The 21,452-nt window shown below is 51.1% G+C and overlaps 1 protein-coding gene across 1 annotated transcript in view; it reads left to right on the top strand.

Moving 5' to 3' along the window:
- EPHB1 (EPH receptor B1) overlaps window positions 1–21,452 on the top strand; it is a 462,138-nt gene that overhangs the window by 120,655 nt on the left and 320,031 nt on the right. The window contains exon 2 of the mRNA XM_070385976.1: window positions 18,931–18,995. Within this exon, the coding sequence (XP_070242077.1) occupies window positions 18,931–18,995 (65 nt within the window). The remainder of the gene's footprint in view (window positions 1–18,930; window positions 18,996–21,452) is intronic.

Genomic DNA, 21,452 nt, shown 5'->3' with positions numbered 1-21,452 from the left:
AGTCAAGGCTATGGTTTTTCCTGTGGTCATGTATGGATGTGAGAGTTGGACTGTGAAGAAAGCTGAGCGCCAAAGAATTAATGCTTTTGAACTGTGGTGTTGGAGAAGACTCTTGAGAGTCCCTTGGACTGCAAGGAGATCCAACCAGTCCTTTCTGAAGGAGATCAGCCCTGGGATTTCTTTGGAAGGAATGATGCTGAAGCTGAAACTCCAATACTTTGATGCGAAGAGTTGACTCATTGGAAAAGACTCTGATGCTGGGAGGGATTGGGGGCAGGAGGAGAAGGGAACGACAGAGGATGAGATGGCTGGATGGCATCACTGACTCGATGGACGTGAGTTTGAGTGAACTCCAGGAGTTGGTGGACAAGGAGGCCTGGCGTGCTGCAATTCATGGGGTCGCAAAGAGTCGGACACTACTGAGCGACTGAACTGAATTGAACTGAACTGAGGTTTGTCATAGCTTTCTTCCAAGGAGCAAACATCTTTTAATTTCATGGCTTCAGTGACCATCTTCAGTGATTTTGGAGCCCAAGAAAATAAAGTCTGTCACTGTTTCCATTGTTTCCCCATGTATTTGCCATGAAGTGATGGGACCAGATGCCGTGATCTTTGTTCTTTGAATGTTGAGTTTTAAGCCAGCTTTTTCATCTCCTCTTTAACTTTCATCAAGAGTCTCTTTTAGTTCCTCTTCACTTTCTGCCATAAGGGTGGTGTCATCTGCATATCTGAGGTTATTAATATTTCTCCGGGCAATCTTGATTCCACCTTGAGCTTCATCCAGCCCAGCATTTCTCATGATGTACTCTGCATATAAGTGAATAAGCAGGGTGACAATATACAGTCTTGACATACTCCTTTCCCAATTTTGAACCAGTCAGTTGTTCCATGTCTGGTTCTATTGCTTCTTGACCTGCATACAGGTTTCTCAGGAGGCAGGTGAGGTGGTCTGGCATTCCCATCTCTTTAAGAATTTTCCACAGTTTGTTGTGATCCACAGAGTCAAAGGCTTTCATGTAGTCAGTGAAGTAGAAGTAGCTGTTTTTCTGGAATTCTCTTGATTTTTCTGTGATCCAGCTGATGTTGGGAATTTGATCTCTGGTTCCTCTGTCTTTTCTAAATCCAGCTTGAACATCTGCAAGTTCTCAGTTCACATACTGTCGAAGCCCAGCTTCCAAGGGTTTTGAGCTAGCATGTGAAATAAGTGCAGTTGTGTTATAGTTTGAACATTCTTTGGGATTGGAATGAATTGAACGTTCTTTGGGATTGTAATCAAAACTAACCTTTTCCAGTCTTGTGGCCACTGCTGAGTTTTCCAAGTTTGCTGTCATTTTGAGTGCATCACTTTAACAGCATCATCTTTTAGGATTTGTAAGTAAGGAGTGAAAGTAATACAATGGAACAAAAGATAGTGTCTTCCAGAAATGGTGCTGGAATAACCAACCAGCCAGCCACGTGCCGAAAAAAGAAAAGAAGTCTTGACTTATATCCTTCATAAAAGGAGTAATTTTTATCCAACTGTTTAGAAATAAAAATAGGTAATATCAATGAGTGATAGATTAGGTACAATAGTAGACAATCTACAACTCACATTTCATTTGATCTTCCTATTTCCTTGAGAAACAGGTATTTATACCCATGTTCCCTGTGAGAAATATGGGGCTCAGAATTTGTGGGTTGCCCAGGCCACACTGGTCTTATGTACACAGCCTGGGTTAGAACCCATGCCTTGTGGCTTTAACTCCAGTGCTCTCCTCACTACAGCATGGCTGACAAGGTAAGGGGCCTCTGAAGGAGGTAGGCGTGTGTTTTCCTCTACTGGTAAATAACGCTGGGCATCATTTCTCTAGTTTGGGGAGGCAAGTCCAAGGATCTTAGTGAAACATAAAGAAAACACAGCTTGTTGTCTCTAGTTTTCCCAAAGTTAACACTGAATTATGACTATTGTAGAGTGAAGTTCCAGGTCATTTTGCTGAGATGTGAATCTGAATCACAGCACCAGTGGACTTGCCAAAGGGACACAGTTGCTTGCTATTTGCCATTTATCATCATTATGTTATGTTATGATGTCATGTCATGTTCATTAGAGTGACCCTTAAGAAGCAGGGAGAAGGTAGCTCCTGCCTCCTTCCCATGAAAGCCAGCCAGTAGTACTGGTGATGGATATCAAGAGAAGGCAAAGAGAATGGGTATTTTACAATAAAGACTGTATCCTTGGTTGCATTACTCAACTTAGAAATTAACAGAAGTCTTGGAATCGGTCCACATTTCACCAGTCCATGGGAGGCGAGGGGTAGTAGTCCATGTGCAAATCTGCCTCACTTGTGCTCTTCCCTCCCACATGCCAGGATTTGCATGTTGCTGCCCTTAAAGTTAGGGTCTCCTGGTGCAGAGTTAGGGACCAGTGTGTTCCAGGTAAGCTTCCTCCCTGAGATGCTGGAGGCCAGAGCTGGCACCCCCACTAGGGTCTCATCCCCTTACAGATTCAGTCGCTGATCCATTCACCTGTCCTCACAGCAGATGCGTAGGGGCCAATGTTCCATGTCTGCCTCTCCAGGCACATTGCCCAGCCTCAGGAAGCCTGGAGTGCAGGGAGCTTCATAGCCTGTCTTCCTTTCCATAAGCCCTCTTCTCTCAGAATCTAAACACAGGCTATGGGCCCTTCTGTATGTGCACCCAGAGGCCCCAGCATGTCAGCGTTGGAGGTGCTGGTGCTCCCAGTGACCGCATGAGGTGGGGACTGTGCCAAGCCCCTGGGAATCTGCAGCTCTAAGAGCTGCAGCCTCTCTGCTCAGGGGCCCCAAGCCCCCACAGCATCCCATATGGGCGGCATGCAGGCAGGGGTTCTCTGTGCCTGTCACTCTGCTACATGGAGGGAAATGGGGCTTTTGTGAGTTCTCAAGTGAGTCTGCTGGCCCATTGTCTGGGCCCAGCTCTCCTTAGAACTTCACCAGCTCCATGAGGACAGGGGCGGGGCTGGGAAAGGCCGGATGTATTCCCAGCCGGAGCTGAAAACACTATTCATCCCAGAAACACCCTATTAAGCAGCAACAACAGCACAAAAAGGGAGTGGGTAGAGGGAATAGGAGAAGGGCGGTGAGGGCCAGGAAGAAGAGACTCGAAAGGGGCACTGGCAATGGATTCAGAGCTCTGAGGAGCCTTGGTTCTCCTAAGGAGACCCTGGCATGCTTGGTGGGGGAGGATGGGGACCTACCTCCCCATGCTTGGTAAGGGGATCTGCAGGGAGATAAAGAGGATGTGCCCCGCAGGATGTGACAGCCCCCTTCCCTCTCATGTGATGTTCAGATCTGTCAGAGGTGGTGGGGACTGGAAGGAGAGCTGATTGAGCCAAGAGCGTGGGACTGGGAGAGAGAAAACTTGGGAAGAGCTGCCATGGGCACAGCAAGTATTGAAGAAAGGAAATCCCAGGAGCCAGACTTCTGATGAGAAAATGGCCCAGCTGGGCAGATAGTGAGTGCCTCATCTTGGGTGGTATGCAAGCAAAGATTGAGTGACCGACTGGTGAGAGTGCTGGATCAGAGCCTGAAGCTGGGGAGGAGGAGTGCACCAAGTCTCTGGAGCTTTTTAGACCATGTGTGTGTGTGTGTGTGTGTGTGTGTGTTAGTTGCTCAGTCATGTCCAACTCTTTGAGACCACATGGACTGTAGCCTGCCAGGCTTTTCTGTCCATGGAATTCTCCAGGCAAGAATACTGGAGTGTGTAGCCATTCCCTTCTGCAGGAGGTCTTCCTTTCCCAGGGGTCAAACTTCGGTCTCCTGCATTGCAGGCAGATTCTTTACCATCTGAGCCAACAGGGAAGCCCTCTGAGAGATTCTGAATTGAGAGTGGCACCCAGATTTGGGCCTAGTCTCCGATTGCCTTTGGGTAGGCAAGAAGTGAAGTGAGTGGGCAGGTGAAGTCTGGATTGGTCATCGGGTGCAGGCTGGAGGACAGGGAACAGAGCTCCAGATCCTGTGTCACTGAACTTAATCTCTTTTCAGTTCAAAGGAGGAGAAATGCAGACTTGATTTTTCAATCTGTTCTTTTGTCCAAAAAACCACAATGGAGAGTCACAGTACTTTTGCCCCATGCCATCAGGAAGAGTGCAAGGCCAAGTCCATAAACAGCCTTCCCTGTAAGCTTCTGGCCCTGAGGAAGAGGTGGAGATTTCCAGGGGCCCCCATGGCCCTCGGTCAGGAGACAGGGGCTGTGCTTCCTCTCAGGCAGAGCCTCTGAGAGAGAGTCTGTCCTCGTCATACCAACCCTCCACCCCACCGCATCTGTCCACTTCTCTTAGGCTTGGCCACAGTCCCTAGCACCCTCTGTGGAAGCCTGCCTGAACACCCAGCCATGCTCTCCTCCCGCCCTGAGGGTGTAGCCCATGTGCCACTGGTACCCCAGCTCTGTAGGGCCTGCATTCCGGGCTCCTTCTCAGCGAGTCCCTGACCCATGTCCTATAGGCTCTGTGAGTGATGTCAGTCTCATCTGTGGACCGTCTGTGCCTGACCGATGTGCCAGCCCTGCTCTGTGAATCAGGCCCCAAGTTCACAGGCTGCTGGCTGCAAGGTGGAGGCCCCATCATGCTTCCTGCAGGAACCTCCCTGGTGATTGAAGCCCGCGTTCTACTCCACCTCCCCTTGCACCCTCAGGGCAGTCTCAGTCACTGTCTGCCTTTCGTCATTTCCCCTGTTCTGTTGGATAGATTTTGAATGCTTGTGATGGTCTGTCCTGGGCTCTGAACCCGCCCTCCTGTACCGCATGACCCCATCATCTGTGAGGTGATGATAGGAGCACCAGTAGCAGACCCAGGGAGGAGCCTGCCAGGGGAATGGCTCCCTCTGGTCTGTGAGATCGTAATTCTGGCCTCTTCTAGCTGAGTGGGTGTCGTGGTCAGTGGGGTGATGCCCACAGCCCCTCTGGTGCTGCCCTTGTACCTCCATGATGCCTCCTGGCATTGGGAATTGACCTTTCGCCATTGTGCCTCTCCTTGTCAGGGAGCCCGTCCTGCTGCCTGTCAGTCCTGCTCCTAAGAACCCTCTATCATCGCCAAGACAGCCGAGGAGCACCCCGGGAATGCTTCTATTGTATCTGTGTTTTCCAATCAATAGACTTGACTGGCCCCCAGCACCCAGCGTTTCCTGAGACCCCAAACAGTCTCGACACCATCAATGTCCTCCCCACAGTGAATGCCTTTGTACAGAAATATCTCCAGAGAATTTGAGGCTCCCTTGTTAGCCTTAGAGGGGTCCTGCTGGCTTGCCCCAGCTGGGGCTGGCAGGCCTGGTAGCCGGAGTCCCGCTCTTCATCTGCTCTGGCCAGGAATGCCTGAGCTGGCCTCTGCCCCAAAAAGGGAGGGTAGTGGGGAGTCTGGGACCTGAACCTCCCAGGGCAGGAACTGTCACCCTCTGAGAGCTGTCAGGCTTTGGAGACTGGACAAATGCCACATCACAACCCAGATGCCCTCCCACACACACCCAGGCCTTAGGACAGCACCTTCAGCTCTGAGGAGACATTTTATGCAGTTGTTTCCATGTAACAAGCAACTAAAGTGAGATGAGCAGAAGGGTGGCCAACTCCCCATCAGTTTGTCAGAGGGGACAGACCAGGAGACAGCAGACCTGTGGAGTTGGCCTGGCCCTGCCGTCAGCATGTGATGAGAGCCTGGACCCTCTCTGCCCACGCTCCTGGGGTGGACAACAGTTGGGTGGCCAACTGACCACTCTGGGCCTTTTTCTGGATGGAGTCTGGCTGTCTGGAGAGAGGAAGGTGAGCTGGGCATGAAGGCTGGAGGCCAGGAGAGTGGTGCCGTGGGGCAGCACCCCTCCATGGCCATGCCAAGGATACAGACCCCTGGAAGAGGATGTCTGTGTATCTGGTGGGAGGCACTCTGTGAAGAGGCCCCAAGGGGGTGTGTTAGCTCTGGTGGCCCCTTGGGAGTCATCAGCCCCAGGCTGGTCCAGGATATGTCCAGGAGAAGGCCAGGGCCTGCCTGCCAGCCCCCACTCCTTTTTTCTCTGGCACATCCCCCAAGTCCCTACTAGAGTCCTCCCCCTGGTGCCCCTGGCAGGGGGCAGTGACATCTGAGAGTTACTGTGCCACAGATCAATCCAGGATGCGGGCACAGGAGGGCTGGAAGGAGAGGCAGACGGCAGCATGTTCCTTGTGATTAACGAGCCCAGGCCACCATCCATCGCCGGCCTTCATTAGGGCTGCAGAGAGTCATTTTGCATGGGCGTGCAACCTCTCCTCCCCTCTCTTCTCCAGGGTGATTGATGCCCCCAGGTGCCCGCATCCCCCAGCAAGTGAGGAGCCCTCTTTCCTCCTGTGGATGAGGAGCGGAGGCAGCTGGCTTATTATGCATGATTCTTACCTGTGTGCCCTTGGCGCCAACTCACAGGGCTGTCAAAATGGCCAGGGCAAACGGATCTAATCTCCCTTAGAATTCAGTGCTAGGAGACTGCAAAATGCCAGGCTTCTCCATTTTAATGGGTCTTTGACTCTCCCCACAAAAATGCAAACAGGTGAAGCACTGAGCAGTGGGCACTCAGCCAGGCCGGCACCATCAGCGTGCTGGAGCAGAGAGATAAAGGATGTCCCTGGACCACAACGGTCCTGGGTGGTTCTCTTCTCTCTCCTTGCTGCTGGAAGGCACCCGTGTTGGTGCTGAGGTGGGAAGCTGGGTCAGGAGGAGGTGAGGGCTTGGGCAGGAGCTCTGCTACAGGTCTGGTTAAAGGCCCCCCAGTGCCTGATGACCTGGGTGTGCCCGGGGCTGCTGACCATCATGCCTGGGCAGAGAGGAGCCTCCCAGGCCTACCTTGCCTGTACCCATTAACACCATCTGGCTGGTTTGGGTTCTGCCTACAGATATTTGATGCTGTGGAGGGCCAGAGATCCCCAGCCAGGATGGGTGAGACACACTTTTCTTCTCAGTTCTCTGGCTATGGGGTATTTTCAGATGTAGGAGAGATGCACGTGGATTTGAGGGTGTCTGGCCAGCTTGAAGGATCAGGAAATATAGACGCTGGAATGGGAAAGGGAGCTGAGATAAAAGGAAAAGAATGTAGATAAGGAATCAGGCAGGAGACAGAGGGGCTGTTTGGCATTTTGTGCCTAAAATGAAGATTTTCAGTCTCCCCTTTTCCTTGCGCCTGTGTATAGTCTCACTTGCTCAGGGCTTCTCTTTTGTTGGAGAGCAGCTGCCAGTCCTTGAATTCCAAATCCCCTCCTCCATTGAGGAGCCAGATGGGAATGGCATGCCATGCAGGATAAGTGTAGGGGCGTGGGGAGGGCACAGGCTGGGCCCCACAAGGGAACAGTCTCCCAAGGGTGGGCCCGGCATAGAGCCTCCACCTCCACTTGGGCAAGAACACTGTTGAAATCCTTTCACTGTGAAAGGTGGACCCTGTGGTCCTGATCCATCAGGACGATGAGTAGGTAATAGCACAGGTGTGTGGGGGCCCTGCCTCTGTTCTGAAATGCTGTCCCTGACCTTGGCCCTGGAGAAAACTCGAAGGGTGAAAGTGAGTTGCTTAGTCATGTTTGAGCTGCTTGTTGACCTCTTCCCAAGCTTCTCTGGATGTGAGGAGAGACTCTTGCCTTCAGTTCTTGGTGGCTTCACAAGAGGGGACCCTCCTTGGTGGCACGTGAGACTGTTGATGAGAGAGACCACTACCCAGCACCACTGTTGTTCTCAAACCGGTGATTCTTCAGCCATAGTTTTGAAGAATGAAGCCATGCCGCCCTGGCCCAAGAGGACCTGTGCTTTCCGTAGCAGAGGCTGCTGGAGCCACACTCATGAACAGGACAGGCTGTGGGGCATGCGTGTGCATGAGTCCATAACCCTCTCCCCCCCGCCCCATTCCACAGGCCACCATGGGTCCCCATCCCTGACCAGGGCCCTTATACAGACATTTGTTGTTGGTTAACCCAGAATGTCCCTGTGTCCAGCCTAGCAGAGGTGCTGTGGGCCCCAGGCCTGGCTGCTGGAGGCTGTTGCCCTCTGGCTGCAGAGCCCATGCCCCATGGGATGGGGAGGCATGTGCTGAAGAGGGTAGTATTGGGGTCACTGGGTTTGGGATGTGGCTGTAGAGCGGTGGCTGGTACCCCTGCTTACCAGCTTCACCAGCTTTGCACCAGCACCAGGGCACTGAGAATAACATGGGGCCCAGGAAAGGCCTGATGTGTTTGTGTTCCCTGGGCCTCAGAGTGTAGGTGGGGTCAGGGGAGCCGCTTGGCTATTCGGGCTACATCGCCAGCCTTCCCTTTAGGCCCGGGTGAGACCACACAGGGCCCAGTGTGTCTAATCGGGCAGCCTACAGGGGAGGCATTCGGTACACTCATGCTGAGGCTGCGGCCCCATCCCAGATCCCCCATGCGTGGTGTCCATGGTTGAAGGAGGCTGCGACAGGGTCCTTTGGGGGTTGGACAAGGAGGGCTGAGGAGAAACTAGAGGGCAGCTGGAGGGCCGAGGCTTTTCAATCAAGACTGCCAGGGCGGATTGGGGTTGGAGGACCAAAGCCCACCCTTCAGAGTGGGCCTTAGGACCTAGCTGGGACCTTAAGCCCTTAAGACACTCCACTGCCCACACTAGGACCAAGCACAGGGTATGGCAGTGCTTGCTGTTAGGGGATCAACTCTGATTTGTCAAGCACTTGTGCAATGAGTGTCTAGTGACACTTCCTTGGCTCCAAATGATTGCCTAGGTTGATGCCCTAACCTCAGTACCTTATGATATGACCATATTTGGAATAGGGTCATGTGGATATAATTCGTTACCATGAGGTCATACTAAAGTAGGTTGGACCCCTAACCCAATATGACTGATATCTTCTAAGATGGCCATGTGAAGAAAGAGACACTTGGGGTCACCCGTGACCCTGAAGGCAGAGATCAGTTCAGTTGTTCAGTCGTGTCCGACTCTTTGCAACCCCATGGACTGCAGCATGCCATGCCTCCCTGTCCATCACCAACTCCCAGAGTTTACCCAAACTCGTCCATTGAGTTGGTGATGCTATCCAACCATCTCATCCTCTGTCATCCCCTTCTCCTCCTGCCCTCAATCTTTCCCAGCATCAGAGTCTTTTCCAGTGAGTCAGCTCTTTGCATCAGGTGGCTAAAGTATTAGAGTTTCAACTTCAATATCAGTCCTTCCAATGAACACTCAGGATTGATCTCCTTTAGGATAGACTGATTGGATCTCCTTGCAGTCTAAGGGACTCCCAAGAGTCTTCTCCAACACCACAGTTCAAAAGCATCAATTCTTCGGTGCTCAGCTTTCTTTATAGTCCAACTCTTATGTACATACATGACTACTGGAAAAACCATAGGACCTTTGTTGGTAAAGTCATGTCTTTGCTTTTTATCGGAATGATGCAACTTCAAGGCAAAGAACACCAAAGATTGCCAGGAAGACCCCAGAAACTAGAAGAGGCCAAGAAGGATTCTCGCCTGCAGGTTTCAGGGGGAGCATGGCCCTACTGACACCCTGATTTTGGACTTTTAGTCCCCGGGGCTGTGAGACATTGCATTTCTGTTGTTTGAAGCTACCTAGATTTTGTGCTTTTGTTATAGCAGCTGGAGGAAACTAATACATCTCCTAAATCAGTTTTTATATTTTATTAGTAAAAAGCATTTGCAAAGTACTGGCCTATGCACTGCTAAGTCACCATAAGACCAAGCTAGACCTGGGGATTCAGGAGGCAGAAGGGTCCATTCAAGCTCCAGAGATTCCTTTTGGTTTCTTTCCATGTTTCTTACAGACCGCTCTAGGGACTGAGGGCCAGAAGTGACCTGCTGAGGCCAGAGAGGAGAGGGACCCTCCCAAGCCAGGTACCAAGTCTGAGCTGGGCTGGGCTGGGCAGAGAAGGCAGCCCTTCTGGGGCTTGTCCCCAGCCCTCTCTAGCTCCCCAGCTGAACAGCCCATGTCAGGCCCCCATGCTCTGGTCTCCTTCCCAGGGAGCCTCACTTGGTAGAGCTCTGGGAGGGAGGGAAATCAGAGTTGTGCCTCTGGCTTGTTTACCAGTTCTGCCATGTGGAAACCAGGACCAGACCCAGAGCCCCTCCCACCTCCTAGAGGCACATTTCTATGCTCTGACCCATTTAAGCTATGGCTTCTATTTATGATAATTAATTGTACCTTGAGAAATGAAAGAAACAGAAGGAGAAGGGTGTGGTGTGGAGGACTACACTTATCTGTGTTCTTTAAAAGAGCAAATTTCACAGTTTGTATTTATGGTTTAAGTGCTTGTTCCGACTCATTCAGTCAGTCAGTCATTCAGCAGATGGGCTGGACTGGCTCCTTCCATTTACTCAGGCTTACTTCTCTTTCTCATCAGCCCCTCTTACATACCAGTCAATGGAGACTTATGTGATAACTGTTCCTCTTCACCTTACATTTTGTACTTGGCAGAGACAGTCAGTCAGTCAGTTTAGTCGCTCAGTTATGTCTGACTCTTTGCAACCCCATGAACCGCAGCATGCCAGGCCTCCCTGTCCATCACCAACTGCCAGAGTTTACCCAAACTCATGTCCATTGAGTCGGTGATGCCATCTAACAGTAAATAAATGTTATTCCAATGAGTGTTGTTAAAAATATACAGAGCATCTTTCTGGACTTGGTCTCACTGGCTCAGAGATGCAAGGGAGATACCTCTTTCTGGAAAATCAGATTTTGATGTTCAGATGTTGATTTGCTTGTTAGTCTTGGAGCTGGGACTTGAACCAGGTCTCCAGAGCTGATGGAGCATTTCTGCTACAGAAGGCATCTGATTATAGGACGTAAGTCACAGCTATGCTTTCTCAAAGTACTTATAGCACAGTTGGGCAAGAAAGATTCAGAACAGAATTCAGGTAGAGAAGAGGGAAAAGCCATTCCAGGCAGGAGGCCCTGCCTGAGCACAAGTGGGGTGTGGGGGATGATGGATCTCCTTTGGGAAACTGAAGGTCAATTTGGAAAAGCCAGGCTTGGAGCAGAAGCTTCATGGAGGCCAGAAGTTTGTGACATATCTTGGATTAGTGAAGAGACTTTGGAAATCATAAAGTAGGGGAGTGAGATGGGATGAAATAGGGGTTTTTAGAAGGTGGGTTAAATTTCTGTTTCTGAACGTGTGTCTTCTAAAACAGCATAGGAATAAGAAAGAGTGAGTGATAGTAAACTGGTGTCCCTCACCTATGAGCTCTTGCACTTGGCTTTCTGGTCTTTGCAGTCATGCTGCTACTTCACTCCACTGAAGCGCTGTTTCCAGAGTTGCATCTGTGGGGCAGACACAGTTCTGTGTCCTGCTCTGTGTTTAGTTGCTGACATCCTGATGCTGTGACATGGTTACACTCCAGGAGTGTGAACATGAGTGTGCCGTCCTGCATTTCCTTCCCCTCTAGATAGGCTGGTTCTAGTGTTCTCATGTTCTAAATAATGCTGCAATGAATATCTTCTTGATATAGAGCCTTCTGTTTTCCTTTGGCCAGTGTCTCGGGGGTGACATCATTGGGTGATCAGAGGAACCGAGATTCTATAAGGCTTTGCTAAATGTGGCAGTATTGCCTTTGAACTAGTTACATGGACAGCAGGAGCTAAACTGAGCAGCTGTGTGGAGAAGGGTACAGATGGAGCCTCTGTTGAGACACCAGCTAGGAGGTGGTTGCTGTGGTCCCACTGTGCAGGGCTGATGCCTTAGACTCATAGTTGCTGATAATTGGAAAGGAACACACAGTGAAGAAGATGCAGGAGTCACTGTGGCATGGTGAGTGATCTGATGATGGACTGGGGAGAACAAGGAATCAAAGCTAAATGCGCCTGAGGTTTCCCAGAAGGGCTCCAGGGAATGGCAGTGGGATAGTGTGGAGCAGGGCGCGTGTGAAGAACCTTTGCCTGGGTGGACACGTGGGATGGGATGTGAAAGGCTTGCTTGGAACACTTTTTCACCAGCTGTGTTGGGCCCAGGGCCCAGTTACGCCAGAACACGAGCCCTTGAGGCTAGCTGGTGCCTCTCCCAGTTTACGCTCAACCAGAGCCATCTCCAAACCCAGAGCTGGCACAGCTCTCGCTCCTCTGTCCTGGGGGGCAACCTGAAGCCTGTTCAGAAGGTTGGTGATGAGATTGCCGGGAGGCTGGACTGAGTTGGCAATAGGAAGTCTGGGCAAGTGTGAAGGTGGAGCTGAGCAGCTGTTGGTTGTGGGACCCTGTGTCAGGGGCTGAGGTTTGCGGGAGTGGCAGACACCTGAGGAATCTTGTGGGCATCATCAGGAGTTCTTTGCCCAGTGAACAGGATGTATGAAGACAGGATACACCCCCAGGGAAGACCTGGAGAAAGAGCCCCATGAGGCCCCTGCAGTGAACCTGGGCTGCATCTTTGGCAGACCACGGTGATGGACAGAGCAAGGCCATGAGTAGGGGCACCGAGGAGCCTGGGATGCTGGCTGGAGGAGTGAGCTCCAGGAAATGCTCAGGTTCTTGTGATGAGTTCAGGTCTGGAGGGCAACATAGGGGTCCCATGGAGAGGCTGAGGGCCTCACCATGGTCAGAGCTGCCCAGCACACTGTGAGCACTGGCACACTCTGGATTTGGGAGTGGGGGAGACTGCTCACTACATGTCCTGTTCCTGCCAGTGTGGACTCAATCCTGGGACAACTCTGTGTGTGTGTGTGTGTGTGTGTGTGTGTGTGTGTGTGAAGGGGCTGGTCGCTGTGCCTCCATCAGCCGGGGCTGGGAAAGCAAGAAGTGTCAGCTGTGCACCAGGCTTCACATACCTGTCATTTTATTCAGTGTTCACAACTGTCCCTGGGATTCCCCTTCCTGCCGCTCAGCGAGGCCGTAATTGCAGATTTAGCTGCGTGGTTATTTGATTAATTTCTGTCTTCCCACTTGTCTGCAAAGTCCTTGAGGGCCAGGGTGTCTGTTTTCCTCTGCTCTGTCTCTGGTTCCTGCACAGTGCCCACCTGCCTGTGGGAGCGACTCAGACAACCTTTGCTGAATGGGGACCATCACCCCCTGATGCCACGCATCTCAGCCTTCTTCCAGTGATCCCAGCCCCTCATGAAGGCTGAGGGAGAGGCTTGGGCTGCAGTGGGCTGACCTCCAACTCCTGGCCTTTACCTGGGAGGACCTGGATTCGTGGAGCGACTCTGGGCTGTGGCTCCTGGGTTTCGGGAGCTCTGTGAGCCACGGAAGGCTGCACCAGGCAGTGACTGCACGGCCGCGCTGGTTCTTCCCTGCTTGGAAGGTTCTTGAATTTGCCTTATCAAATACACATGAGGCTCTGCTCACTGGAGGCCCGGAAGCCCCCATTCCATCTGTGTATGTTGTTGTATATTGTTACCACCACGGAAGGACGTTGTAAATATTTTCAGCTGAATGTCTGATTAATGTCTCTCCAGAAAGAGTGGCAGAACTGTAAGGAGAGGGTTTATTTAGCTCTCTTTCACCATGATGGGCATCTAATTCATCCCAAATGTCAATACATCCCAAGGTGCCAATCCAGACAGAAAGGGGAACCGTCTGCAGAGCTGGGTGGCAGCTGCCTTTTCCTCTGTGTAGGGGGCTCAGACCTGCCCCCACCACCCTGACCCTCGGATGGCGGCCCCCCGTGGTTGGAGGGGGGACCCTGAAGGTTTCCCTACCAAAACCACTGAAGGGAAATTGTTCCCTGGGAAAATGGCGTCTTTCTACCAGGCTGCTCACGTGCCCCAGGCTTCTCGGGTTCTTGCCAGTCTGGCCGGCTCCTGCCAGAGACCCCCTTCTGTCTCCCCTTGTGGCCTCCCCTCCCCTCTGGCTCAGTCTTCCTCACCCGCCTCTTAGGTTTGGGATGGTTCCCAGTTCATCCGCATCGACCTGTCTCTGCTTCTCCTGGTCACTCTGTCGTCTCTCCAGGTGGCAGGTGGCTGTCTCCATTCCTCGCCCCCAGCATAGCCCAGCCCTGCCCAGGAGGCCAGTGTTGCCTTTGCCCAGAGACAGTGGCGTGTGTCTTTGGGGATGGACCCACTTACTCCCCACACGTCCATGCCTTTGAGTTTCTTGGTTTCCTTCTCATGGTCTCAGCCAGAACGGAATGCTGAGTGAGACTTTGCTTCTTGTCTCTCCCCTGGACCAAGAGTCCCTCCAGGGAACCCACTGCTCTGATTTGCTGCCATATTCTCCACTCATGTCACTCCTGGGTCTTTAAAGGAAGGAGGTAGATGATCAGTAGGTATCTATGATCATTAATTCTTATAGAAATCTTAGAGGTATTTTACAGATACCATCATTAGATCCTTTTCGTAGCTAAGAAACTGACGCTTGAAGTGGTTAAGTTATAATAATAAACGCATTCGTTTTGCTGTGCTTTGTGTCACGCAGTCCGCTCTTGTCCCTGAGCTCTCACGAGCCCTCCTCCGTTCTGCAGATGAGGAGGGAGGGGAGAGAAATGGTCACTGTGTGATAGAAGTGGGGCCTGGACCCCATCTGCCTACACCAGTGCCCTCGCTGCCCTCCCAGCTTTTCTCCCTTGGGCAGTGAGCACGCACACCCAGAGAGCAGAGGCTGGTGGTGGGTATGGGTCCCAGAGTCCTGTCCCCTGTAGGGCTGCGATCTGACAGCAACACATGCACCTCCAGCTGGCTTGGTCCCCATGCCACTGTTTGAGAGCAGAAGTGATGGTAAATATTTAATTGTGCTTCCACCATAACTTTCTGCCAGAACTCTCAATATGCTTTATAAATGCAAATGAGCACTCTCTTCTTCTCCAGGGAGATGTAAACCTCCTCAAATCACTTTAATTCAGCCCCCACCAGAGTGTAATGCCATAATCAGGAGCGCTCTGTGCCAGAAAAGAAACTGCCCTTAATCATATCGAGTGGATGGTTTATGGTTTGGTGGCCTTCCGTCTCCGCGGCGGGCAGGATGCAGAAAAATGGATTCTTCTCGTTGCAACTTCTGTCCAAGAAGGTGGATGGAAAAATTATTTAGAAACAGATTCAATTATAGCCCTTGAGCAGGTAACTATGACTATAATGAACTCTTAGATTGTATTCATGGGGTTAGCAGAACAAACCTTGGAAGATTTAGGAGTGAAGGCTGTTTCTTACTTTTGGTTCTGGACTCTAGTTCCCTCCCTGCCCATGTCCTCTGCTCTTCACTGCACTTCAGCATGATCCTGAAGTTGGGGAGTGCCTCCATATACATTTTTATTGCAATATGTGCTGTTCTGGGGGGCTTTTGTGGCTTCTTAGCTGTATGAGCAAGATCCTCCATCCCAGGGCACTACAGAGTCTGCAGACACCCATGTCTGCCCAGTAGGCAGCAGGCTGAGATTTGAGGCTATCAACATCAGGATGGGAGGCTGTGTGACCCTGAAGGAGGCATTACGCTATTCTGTACCCTGGTCCCTAACTCTGCCAAGTGGGTTCAGTGACTCCTGCTTCAGGCCCACCTGGCGACGGCATTTTAATCATGGAGATGAATTTCTCCAGGGCCTCATGGAGTGCCTTTGGAGACATGTATTATGTAAATCTGGTGTGTCATTATGATCATTATTAGTGCTGTGAAGTGGAGACGCGGGGGAGAAGGAGGGCTGCTCAGTGCAGGAACCGGCCTCCCCAGCTGTCGGAAGAATCGGAGGAGAAAACAAACTCAAGAAGTCTGTTCCTGTGCTTGCGTTCCTTCAGTTATGCAAGGGGCACCACTCTTGATCCAACTCCAAGTGAGCTTGGATGGGCTAGTAAGCCCAGCTCACTGTATTTGCTTTACTCCCCTGTTTGCAGTGAGAGCCCCGACTCCACTGGGAGGCAGAAGGCTGTCATGGTGGGCTATGTAGTGTCAGGTTGTGAGGAGGTGCCTCCCTGACCTGTTAGCACCTGTCCCTACTGGTACCCATTGAGATACCCTGGACCCCATCTGAGCCGTGGGTATAGTCCATGCAGGTCACCATGGGGTGGTTCTGGGGTCCCTTCATTAGACCTGTTCTGGCCCAAAGACTCTGTCTGCTCCATCTATGCCATGTCCGCCTGGTGGGGTCACTCCAGGCCTGGGTGCTGGGTGTCCAAGGCCCTGTCACCTGGACAGACTCCCACCATCCCTTCTCTGGGATTGAGCACTAGAGACAAGGGCACAGGACACCCCTTGGCTCAGCACAGCTCCTCGTTTATGACTTTATTTTCACTGCCTCAGTCCTGCCCGTGGGGTAGGTTTCTTCCTTATCCTTTGGTTTATGCCAGGAGTTCTTTTGTTTCCTGCTGCTGCTGCTACTGCTAAGTCACTTCAGTCGTGTCCAACTCTGTGCGACCCCATAGACGGCAGCGCATCAGGCTCCACCATCCCTGGGATTCTCCAGGCAAGAACACTGGAGTGGGTTGCCATTTCCTTCTCCAATGCAGGAAAGTGAAAAGTGAAAGTGAAGTCGCTCAGTCGTGTCCGACTCTTAGCGACCCCATGGACTGCAGCCTACCAGGCTCCTCCGCCCATGGGATTTTCCAGGCAAGAATACTGGAGTGGGGTGCCATCGCCTTCTCCGTTTTGTTTCCTAAGGGGCCCAAATTTCTGCATTCATACTTCCCATCTCCTGCCTGGAATAGAGAACAGAGAATGACTGTTCACGGGGGGTGGAGGGATGTTCAGGAGAAAAGGAAGCAGAGTAGGGAGAAACCAGAGCAACATGTCAAGTCTGTGTCCTGTGCCCTTGTTTGTTGAGCCTCCTGTTCAGCTAGGGTGTGCTGTGCCCGGTGCTTTGATATATGCCTTGGAAAGGTCAAGTGCATAAGACACCTCCACTAGCCTAAAGAGCACCATTGTGTGATTTTGAAAGGTGCCCTTCTGGAACTCTGCACTCCTATGCCAAAAAAAAAAAAAAAAACCCTCACAATTATATATTTGACTCATAGCTTCTTTTTTTTTTTTTTTTTCATAGCTTCTAACTTAGGCAAAACTTAACTCAAGATACATCATAGACCTAGGTAGGAGAAAAACCTTTGTAGTCTTAGGTTAGGCAAAGATTTTTTAGGTGTGATATCAAACCATAAAAGAAAAAAGTTGATAAATTAGACTTCTCCAAAGTTTAAAACTTCTGTTCTTTGAAAGATGCTATTAAAAGAATGAAAAGATAAGTCATAAAGTGGGATAAAATATTTGTAGACCATCTGGTCTGATAAAGGACTTGTATCCAGAATAAAGAACCTACCAAAGTCAACAATAAGGAAACAACCCAATTTAAAAATGGAAAAATATCAAACAGACACTTCACTAAACGATATACAGATGACAAGAAATCATGTGAAAAGATACTTAATATCACTCTTCATTAAGGAAATGAAAATTCAAACCACAATGAGATACCATTGCACATCTGTTAAAATGGCCCAAATTAAAAGTGACTGACCATGCCAAGTGTTAGCAAGGATGTGGATGAACTGGAACTCTCATACACTCTCATGTAATAGCCCCCAAATGGAAATGACAAGTGAATCGGTAGACAAAATGCAATCTCTCCATACAGTGAAATACTACTCAGCAACGTAAAGGAATGAAATATTGATGCACACAAACACGGTGAGTCTTAGTTATGCTGAGCTAAGCCAGGTTAAGAAAATATACTATATGATTTCATTTATATAAATTTCTGGAAAATGCCAGTTAACCTATAGTGACACAAAACAGATTAGTTATTGCCTGGGGACAGTGACAGGGTGGGGCAGGGGCAAGAGGGGAGGAGGGATTACAGAGGGACAGGAACCTTCTGGGGATGATGGCTATGTTTCTTGATTGTGGTGATGGTTTCATGGGTATGAATATATGTCAAAACTTATCAAATTGTATACTTTAATTATGTGCAGTTTATTGTATGTCATTTCTACCTCAGTAAAGCTGCTGTTTTAAAAAAAAAAAAAAGGATTTCTCTGGTGGTCTGGTGGTTGAGACTCTGCTTCCAGTGCAGAGGGCACGGGTTCAGTCCAGATCCCACATGCCGTGTAGTACAGCCAAAACACACAAACCCCGCTACACAACAAACAAACCCCCTTCAAACAAAAGGGCATTTGGACTTGCTGATCAAAGCTCTAGTCAGGTTTTGGGGAGAAGTTTCCATCGAGAGGTAGGGCTGACAACAGTCAATAATAGATTGAAAAGGAAAGAAAGAAAAAAGAAAAAGGTGCCCTGCTTTCAGGACACTTCACTGCTATGTGCCCGAAAACAGTTGTAGTAAATATCAGCTCTGTAATTGCTACATGGTGCCTGGTGACCTTGCTGTATGTACTGTAGCCACCTTGGTGCCCTTGGGAGCTCATAGCCAAGTCAGGGTGTCCGTCTTTCCCTTACTGGCCAGAGGGATTGGTGACCAGGAAGCAGGCCCCTGGGGTCTGCGATGTGTGTTTGTGTTTGGGGTGAGGCCTTTGCCAAAGCCGCATGAGCTTTCAGCAGAGTCTTGGGAAGGGGGTGGCCGTGTATCTGGGCCCAGAGGCAAAAGGACCTGCAGGAGGATGGAGTGTTGGGGCCAGAGAAGTTGAAGGGAAATCAGCTGAGAGTGTCAACGTGGATGCCTAAGGGGAAGCAGAGGAGAGGAGTGGGGAGAAAGGAGTAGGGAGTCAGAAATCAGAAGGAGGTGGCTGAGAAAGACTTGCCACCAAGGGAATTAGGCTTGGCTATTGGGTCAGCATGGCCTGTGGAGAACACATAGGTTGAGTGATGTGAGAAGATGCCATGTCTCGGGATTAAAGTGATGAGTAGGCAGATGACGTCACACACCATCCCCCAGGTGGCTTGGGGTCATTCAGTAGAGCCTTAGCATCAGGACACCTGAGATCTGTACCTGACTCTGCCATGAGCTGCGTCCTCCTAGCAGACCTCTTCCCCTCAGCCGTAGGCTCTGCAGAGGAGCCCCAGGGTTCCTAGCACTGACATTTACAGTCCTAAGTAACTTCACTGTCCAGTAATTCTTCTGACGCACCATTTTTTTCTTTTTTGACCTTCAGAAACTTTAATGGACACCAGGACGGCTACTGCAGAGCTGGGCTGGACCGCCAATCCCGCATCAGGGGTGAGTGTCAGACCGTCTGTCCTCCTGTCCTGATGAGCAGTCATGGGAGCAGGGCCTGACTTGCCCCTCTGGGATGTGGATTACAGGTGTGAATGGCTTTGTCCGTGGCCCATCCGCAGAGAGGCAGCAGCAGGTGGCCAGGGCCTGTGTGGGACTGGGGCCAGTGGCTGCCAGTAGTTGGGTGTTCAGGTCAGTGGTGATGGGGAGGACAGAGATCCGGATGCCCCTGGGGCTGAAGAGGGGCCAGGGCACGAGGAGGAGCTCGAGTTCAGAAAGGCTGAGGCTCTCTTTGACCTGGTACTGCCTTAGAGCAATGTTCTGGATTCATTTGTTCAGTGTTATGCACCTGGTCAGAATCTGTAGCTGCAAAGATGAATACTCTTGAGCTCATGACCTCCCGTGGGATCCAGCACATGTATGAATGAGCTGAAATGTATCCCTCCTGGGTGGCAGTGGGGAGACTGACAGCCAGGTGTGGGCACAGAACTGGAAGTGAGACACTTTAGAGGGAGACAAGAAGCCTTTACAAAAAAAAAGTGCACGCAAGCTGGGCTTTGGAGAATGAGTAGGAGTTTGACAGGCAGTAAATAGGGAGTCTGGAAAGATGTTCCAAGTAGGAGGAATAGCTGGTTAAAAGGGGTGGGAGTCATGAAACGACGTAAGAACAAGAGTCTGTACGTCTGGACCATGGGAGGGTGTGGATAGTGCTGAGGTGGGGCTGGGCTGTGGATTGGGCAGTGCACAGCATGGGGAACTGGGACTGACCTGCTGAGTTAGCCATGTGGCTTTCTCCTATAGGTAAAGGATGGATCTTGTCACACTTGCTGACACGACTGTGGGGAACAGTTGACAGAAGGCTCTTTCAGCTGTCTTGGATGGGTCAGAAGCATCAGATTAAAATGGGATACTCAGGACAGTTGGAGCAAAGCTAAGCAGGAGGCCTTGGTAGCATTTGGCAGTGAGTGAAGACATTGGGGTGGGGAAAGGCAGAGGGAGGAGGTGGGATGGGATTCACATCTCAGGCTCGAGTGGCTGGCTCTCTGTGAGGCTTAATCACGAAAGGATGGGACAGGAGGAGTGCATAGACTCTTCATCCCCGCGAGGGGGTGAGGCAGGGGCAGGGTTAGCTGGATCTTCTCATTAACCCTACACCTTCTCTCTCCTCCCTGCCTTTGGTCACCTCCAGCCTGCAGCCTCAGGCCACTCTGCAACCCAGGGTGTGAGTCACAGCTGGTCTTAAGACTCCTGCTTATGTCTTAGGGACATTGGATTCAGGTCCCAAGGCAGACAGGCCTCGCCTGCGCTTTCTCCCCGGGTTCTCCCTTCTGGGTGCAGGTGTGGGGCCTTGTGGTAGCAGGGCAAGGTCTGGGGTGAACTGTGTTTCCCAAAGTGTGGCCAGGAGCAGGGGCCAATCTTGCCCACACTGACAAGTCCAAATCCTGCTGGGAACACTGCAGGCCCCCAGGAAACAACTCCTACTCCCACGGGGGACCTCGTGAAAGCTGATGATGCAGCAGCTCTTCAAGCGGCCCAGACATTAAGGACTTGCCCCTGTTCTACAAGTTACATTGTTAGTGGAAGCTTTGCATGTTTTCTCCAGTGACTTAAGTCATTGATATGACTTTTGGTTCATTTTCTCCTTGATTTTTGTGCATACCACCTGTCTTCTTTAAACTTCTGAACTCCTTCCCAAGGCAGGTGGTCCTTTTGGGAAATATTCCAAGTTAAGAGATCCCTGGAAGGGGATGAGAAGGAGTGAGAGGCAGGAGAAAACCAAGAGGTGGTCTTCTTACAGAAGCCCAGGGAGCAGGGGTCAAGGAGGAAGGGGGCAAAGGTGGCAGGTGCTGCTGGGCATTGGATGGTGCACTGGGCTTGGTTACAAGGACCCTGTTGGTGCCACATGCTGATGGTTTCAGAAGGGATCAGGGTCAGAAGCCAGAAAGCAAGACATGGAAGGGTCAATGGGAGGTGAGGCGATGAGGCAGCCCGTGAGAGGAGGGAATGCAGAGCACGGGAGGCAGAGGGAAGGGAGGCAGAGGGAAGGGAGGCTGTGGAGGCAGGCACCTCTCAGGGAACGGGATGCCTTTGTTGTTGAAATGGCAGGACAGAGAGATGGGAGGACTCAGGATTGGTATAGAAGCCCTAAGATAAGAAGTCTCTTAATTTCCCTTCTTCTCTCTGAGGTTGGAGGGGCGGTTGGGAGAGTGGAGGTGGGGAGTCTTAAGTAGCAGGTTTTAGGAGGGAGGCAAAGGTGTGAGCTAACGGCCGCTGCTGGTGAGTTGGGCGAGTCTGGACTCTTTGGGACGAATGTGGCTGCAGTAAGGACCTAGTTGAGGTCCAGGCTGTGTGTGTGACAGCCCCAGTCAGGGGCACCTGGAGGCGGTGTGGCAGTGGGGTCATCCTTACTTGTGCAAGAATGGTGGGCCTGGAGGGTCAGGAGCTGAGGACGTTGGCGGG

This window comes from Bos mutus, chromosome 1 (genome assembly GCF_027580195.1).
Source record: "Bos mutus isolate GX-2022 chromosome 1, NWIPB_WYAK_1.1, whole genome shotgun sequence".
NCBI lineage: Eukaryota > Metazoa > Chordata > Mammalia > Artiodactyla > Bovidae > Bos > Bos mutus.
This window is presented reverse-complemented; position numbering and strand designations above follow the sequence as displayed.